This window comes from Triticum aestivum, chromosome 7A (assembly GCF_018294505.1).
Source record: "Triticum aestivum cultivar Chinese Spring chromosome 7A, IWGSC CS RefSeq v2.1, whole genome shotgun sequence".
Taxonomy (NCBI): Eukaryota; Viridiplantae; Streptophyta; class Magnoliopsida; order Poales; family Poaceae; genus Triticum; species Triticum aestivum.
The window spans coordinates 648,146,993-648,153,980 of record NC_057812.1 but is presented as its reverse complement, the minus strand read 5'-3'; the positions used below and the strand labels follow the sequence as shown (position 1 = coordinate 648,153,980).

At 43.0% G+C, this 6,988-nt stretch overlaps 1 protein-coding gene across 1 annotated transcript; it reads right to left on the bottom strand.

The window, feature by feature from the left end:
- Window positions 1-1,350: 1,350 nt before the first annotated feature.
- LOC123154212 (cyanidin 3-O-rutinoside 5-O-glucosyltransferase-like) lies at window positions 1,351-3,046 on the bottom strand. The gene has a single exon (XM_044572990.1). It carries the CDS (start codon window positions 2,860-2,862, stop codon window positions 1,414-1,416), a length of 1,449 nt encoding a protein of 482 aa, XP_044428925.1. The 5' UTR covers window positions 2,863-3,046; the 3' UTR covers window positions 1,351-1,413.
- Between the last annotated feature and the right edge of the window lie 3,942 nt (window positions 3,047-6,988).

Here is a 6,988-nt window from a genome sequence, read left to right as displayed (position 1 = left end):
CGGAGTCAGTCGACCGGCTACCCACGCATCACACAAACCACCTTGAATTAATGGCCATAAATTTGATTGACCGAAATTTAAAAAATCAGTCGTCTGACATGTAGCTAACGTGTACTCCCTGCGTTTTAAATTACTCGTCGTAGAAATGGATGTATTTTAATGTATTTTAATTTTAGATATATCCGTACTTGCGACAAGTAATTCGGAACGAAATGAGTAGCATTTTTGCGGACACAAATAGCCCTTCGATACCTCCATAAATCCAAATTTTTACAAGATCCCATATATATTTGCCTCAACTCTCCTTTACATTTACGGAAAGATAATCTTCTCATATAATTTTGGCGGACCGAAACCACCTGGACACCCTCGTGCCGTCGCCAGGCCCGCCGCCGCACGGTCCCGGCATGACGCGCCATGCCGCACCTCCTGCACCGCCTGACCGTCCTGCCTTCCCACGCGGCCACGCCGCCTTGCCTCCCCACGGCACAGCTCCCCGTCTCACCACCACGTGCCGCCGTCGCTAGGATGTGGATCCTCTAACATCAAGAAGAGAAGTCACATAAGCTACAATTCTCTAACTTTCCTCCTTCACATTCATATGATTAAGACTAAAATGACTTGAATTAATTTGCAAATTACAAATCTATTGTATACATTTACTACAAACATATACAAACAAAATTACGATGCAATAAAATTAATTTTAAATTTATTTACATGAACAGTAACCACACACAAAACCTGCTACGGTAGATAATTACATTGTTTGCTACAGTGTCTCTGACTTTTCTTCTTTATTTTGCACTAAATTGTACTGTAGCTTAGGTGACTTTCCTCCTTAATGTTAGAGGATCCACTTCCCTCACCGTTGGCCACCCAGCTTGTGCGGCAAATGGTGACGGCCGACGTTGCCCGTGAGTGACACTGATTTGCGGGCTCTAGGACCTCACCGTTGGGCACCCAGCTTGTGTGGCAATGGTGATGGGCAACGCCGCCGTGACACTGATTTGCGGGCTCTAGGCTTGTTTAATGGGAAATAGAATTTCTTTTAGAGAAAGGTGTTGAAGGGCCTGAGAAAATACATCACCAGACAACTTATTCTACTACCTCCATTTCAGTTTACAAGTCCTACGCGTATATTTAGGTTGTCAATTTTATCACCCTAATATAAACTATATAACACAAAAATTATATCGTTTCAAAATAGAACATCTAAAGTTTATATTGATATTTTTTTTTATAATATATGACTTGCATTAGGTTGGTCAAATGGACGACCTAAGGATACGCGCACGCCCTATAAATTGAAAGGCGTTGAAGGGCCTGAGAAAATACATCACCAGACAATTATACTCAAGGTTTTTATATTGCAGAACAAAAAACGAGGACTCGTATAGTACATAAATGCTTCTAAGCATCATTCGCAAATTGGTCCAGGAAAGTCCTGAGGTTAAGACCGGATGAGCCGCCGGCCGCGATCGCTTGCTGCAACTTCGCCTTCCACGCCGCCGAGCTCGCTCGTATGGCGGCACCCTCCTCCCTGTCATCCATGATCAGTTCCAGGCACCTCGCGAGCTCCTCCGCGTCCAGAACCCTGTCAACGTCGGTCGCGGCGCGCACGCCGATGCCCCACTGGACGACCAGGCGCGCGTTCGTGTCCTGGTCGGACCACTGTGGCACGGCGACCACCGGCGCGCCGCACGCCACGGTCTCCAGCGTGGAGTTCCAGCCGCAGTGCGTCACGAAGCACCCGACGGCCGGATGCGACAGCACCCGCACCTGGTCGCACCACCCAACCACCATGCCCCGCTCGTCGCCGGCGTCGTCAAAGCCGTCGCCTCTGTTGTTGTTCCGCACCACCCACAGGTACGGTCGGCCGCTAGCGGCGAGGCCTCGCTTCAGCTCGTCCTTCTGTCGCTTGCTCACCGCCGCCATGCTCCCGAACGACACGTACACCACCGACCGTGCTGGCTTCGTGTCCAGCCACTCCATGTAACCATTTTCGTCGTGCTCAAAGAGATCTCCTACTGCGGCGGCGGTGCCACTCGTGCCGCTCTCGCCCTCGGTGAAGAGCGACACCACGGCTGGCCCGACGGGGAACACGTCCAGTCCAGGAACGGACGCGAAAGCCATGGTCTCTAATTCTTCGACGGTGTTCACGAGCACCATGGGCTGCCTGCTTCCTCCAGCGCTGCTGCTACTGTCGACGTCCAGGTCCAGCTGCTGGAACGTCCTGCGGATGTCCCCGAAGGCCGCAACTAACCTTCTGTCCGTAAGATTGGTGAAGAAGCTCGGGAGGTCCCGGATCGCCATCGGCGGGAGGCCCGGCATGGACACCGTGAACCCCGGCTCAGCAGCATGCTCCGTCACAAGCCGCTCGTACCCATGGAAGTAGTGGTAGTAGACGGCCAGCATGGTGGCCGGCTGGATCCAGTAGAGCGCTCGGGGCACGCCGCGCTCACGGGCGACCTCCGCGGCCCACCACATGAGCATGGCGTAGACCACGCACGTGATGGGCCGGCCCCGCGCCGCGAGGCGGTCCAGCACCGCTGCGAAGGTCTCGCGGCCGACGCGGCCGAACGCCTCCACGTACCTCTGCGCCTCGTCCCCGTCGCAGGCGAAGAGGCTGAAGCCGTGGTCGTAGCCGTCCGAGTACGGGACGTAGGAGATGGCGCCGTCGTGGACCTCGTCGTCGGGGGACGCCAGCGAGGGGAACATGCGCCTGTGCGCGGACACAGAGGCCGAGAGCGTGACCCGCGCGCCCGGCGTGGCCCGCGCGAGGCGCTCCGCCAGAGCCCGCGCCGGGTTGATGTGGCCCTGGCCCGGGAACGCGACGACCAGGAAGTGCTGCGGCGCCATGGAAGACGTACGATGGATGAACGCCGCAGACCTTGTCGTCTTCAACCTGGCTAGCTACCGCCTGCCAGAGCTGGCTGCTGCTGCTGGCCGAAGCACGCACCCGCGCACTAGAGTTTATAATGGAGTGACGCTTGGTTTGGCGCGGGGCCGTCTCACGTCAGGTGTTCTAGGTAGGATAGGCACGGCGCGCTACTCTACTGCACGGTGTGATTACGGTGATGTCATCGCTTGCGGTAGCGATACTTGACCCGCCGCTGTTGGATGGGTATACTTCACCTGCCCTAGCTACGAATGCTACATATATTGCCCGCTAGGCACACAAGACGCTGCGTAATTACCTAGAAATTCCTACTCCCTCCTTCCATCTATATAGGGCCTAATACATTTTTCGAGGCTAACTTTGACCAAATATTAAAGCAATAATATATGACATGCAACTTACACAAAGCACACCGTTAAATTCGTATGTGAAAGGAGCTTTCAATGATATAATTTTCACATTGTGCATGCCATGTACTACTACCTCCGTCACGGTTTAGAAGGCGCGCTTGGAAATTCTCTGGGACCTAGGTGGTTATCTACTGGTTGTGAGATGGGCTAAAAAATAATATTCATACTATGCATGCATATAGAAATAGTATATCGGAGTATTAATTAGTTACTAGAAATAAATGCAATGCGCCATAAACCTTGTCTATTGTGGAAACGCACGCAAATTTAACTGTGCCTTCCAAACTGTAACGGAGGAAGTATTAACCTTGCCAATAGTCAATGTCGGTCTTAAAAATCATATTAGACCCTATATAGATGAAAGGAGGGAGTAGCATCTAAAGCATGCATTTACCCGCCTGAACGAGGCTCGTCATGTTTTTCTCGTGACGAGATCGTTAGAGGTCAAAATAATAGGATTACAAGAAGGGTTTCGGCATGTTTTAGTTTCATCTTGACAGCGATTTTTCTATCATGTGTACTCACGGCTATGAGCCTAACTGGTATATAGGTGTACTGTGCTGTCCACCTCTTATATACGTCAATCATGTGCGGTCAATTGAAGCCCATTATTAAAGGACACGTGTATGGCGTTTCTATCCCTTCTCTAACTAACGTCCACACTTGTTGTAGCATTGTCGGAGAGAACGTTTGATTCACCGGTGTATATATACATTCAATATGAACAAATAGTAGAAATTTCAAAAGATAAAATAAACTGAAAATGCTTTTGAAATAAAGTTGACCGTTTATTGTACTTGAAAAAAATCCGCGAAGGAAAAAAACCCAACTGACTTCAGGGTAAAAAACAAAAAATAAAGGTCAAATAGGTGTGAACAGTAAATTGTATATAGCTATAAATTTTATTCTTTTTGGCTTGAAGTCAACAGGGGGTTTTCCTTTGCAAAAAAGCTATATACTAGTGCAAAAGAAAGTCAAGTTTATTCCAAAACAACAAAGTTCTAGAATCTTTTAACCTTTACGCAATTATTAAGAACAAATCTCATATTGGGTGTATATACACCGAAGAACCAAAGACATTTCCCTACCATTGTCCTCTTTTTCAAAACCGATTCCTTGTAACTACTTAAGATAATTTAGATGGTTCATACCTTCTAAACAAACTTATATTTTCAAAACAAATTACATATTTGGAATCTTGGCGATAAGAACTGTAAAAGAAGACCAATCTTGGATACATCTGGAATAACTATTTTTGAATCACTTTTTAACACAATAAATGCTTTACATATTTGAATTCTCGATGACACGACCCTTAGAACAATTCTGATATTTGATACATTTCAAACTTATTTACATTTGCTACTTCAATTCCATATATTGAATAAATATCAATTTCACATATCAAAATTATCGGTTTCACATGTTGAAATTACCATTTTAGTTCATGTGAAAGTGAGATCTTTGTTTATATGTGTGAAACAAATTTCTGAAATATGTAAAATGGTTTTTTTTTCAGTGCGTGAAACAGATTTTTGAAATATGTACAATAGATTTTATTTCAGTGTGTGAAATAATTTTCGAAGTATGTGAAATAGATTTCATTTCAATGTGTGAAACAGATTTTTGACATATGTGAAACAAATTTTGTTTCAATGCGTTAAATCAAATTTTCAAATACGTGAAATAGATTTTGTTTAATGAGTGAAATAGATTTTCAAAATATGTGAAACAACTTTGAAATGTGTGAAATAGATTATTTCAGTATGTTACATAGTAAATTTTGACATGTTACATGTAGTGGTGTATGTTGAGGGCAAAAAAGTTTCAAGTCCAACAGATGAAGCAGGTGTAGCTTCACCTCCAAACCTGATCATTTCCTTCTCGAAAGCTAGATTCTTCCTCGGAGATGATCCAATTTCTAAGCAGTCTACGTGAAAACTTTTGTGAGTCATTCTCAATTTTTTACGACGGCTTCTAGGTGTCATACCATGACACAAACTCCTTGTATTATGTGGTACAAGGGGTAAACATAGACTAAAGACCATTAATAAGATTTTTAGCCAATTCCTAACCACTATTTCATGTAACTGTAATTTAAATTTGAATTTGATCTGTCAAATACATAGGAACATACTTAATGGCTTAAATATGGCAAACAAACCCATTATAATACCAAATTTTGACATGTTACATGTAATGGTGTATGTTGGTTGTAAAGTTCAAGGCCAATGAAGTAGCGGTTGCTTCACCTCCAAACCTAACCGATTCCTTCTCAAAATCAAGATTCTTCCTTCATGATGGTTTGGCTTCTAAGCTGTCTACGTGACAACTTTTACGAAACATTAACTAAATTTTACCACGACCTCTAAGGGTTATATCATGACACCATCCCAGGTTTTGTATATTTCTGGCTTTGTTAGAACTCTTCAGAATTAAATAACCACGAAGTTCCATGTTGGTGTTGAGTCTTTCCCCCTGGTGTTTGGAACTCCTTTTATATTGTGGTATTGTGGTATAATGCAACTGCAATTCAAATTTGAATCATATCCATTAAATGCCTAGGATGCATTTAAAGGCTTAAATATAGCAAACTCGTTTGGGAAAATGCCAAATTTTGGCATGTTATATTTAATGGTGTATGTTGAGTGTGTAAAAGGTTTCAATGCAAACAGATGAAGCCGCAGTCGCTTCACCTCCAAACCAATTTCACATACTGACTTTATCAGTTTCACAAGTGTGAAAGTGAGATGTGTATGTGAAACATATTTCTGAAATATGTGAAACGGATTTGGTATCAATATGTGAAACAGAATGTGTGAAACATATTTTGTTTCGTTGCACAAAACAAAATTTTGAATTATTTGAAAGAGATTTTATCTAAATGAGTGAAATTGATTACCAACACATGTGAAATAGATTATTCTTTAGTGTGCGAAACATATTTGAAATATGTGAAACAAATATCATTTCAATGTGTGAAACATAATTTGCAAATATGGCGCACAGATATTGCTTCAATATGTCAAACCAAAATGTGTGATTTTTTTTAATATTTGAAATGTATTGTGAAAATGAGTGTAATAGATTTTCTTTCAATATGTCAAACCGATTTCTAAAATATGTGAAGCTGTTTTTTCTAATATGTGAAACTGAATATGCATATTTGTGATATTTTTTTGTTTTACAAATTGAAATGATCAGTTTCAAGGATTGAAGTGTTGAAATGTCTCGAACATAATTGAAACCACTTTCAGAAATACTGAAATCCATTTTATGAAATTGAGACTGAAAATAATATAAAATTTGAACTAGCTTCAAATGTACCTAAAATTGGTCTTGTTTTGAAGATCTTGTCGTTAGTAATTCAAATGTATATAAATATTCAAAAATAAAGTTTTGATTCAAAATATATCAATCATCTAAAAAACTTCAAAGAAATAAAATGCTTGCATTTTATGGGGGAGAGACCGTGGGATGCTGCATGCAACTCTCTCTCTCTCTCTCTCTCTCTCTCTCTCTCTCTCTCTCTCTCTCTTCAATTCTTCCACTTACAAAAGCAGCTGTAGAGAGAAAGATTCGCATGCATTTCCATGTAAGCAACATGCATACACTAAGGAGTATGTGAATGGTTGACACTAATCTCCACAAAACAATGAATGGTGGATTATTGACC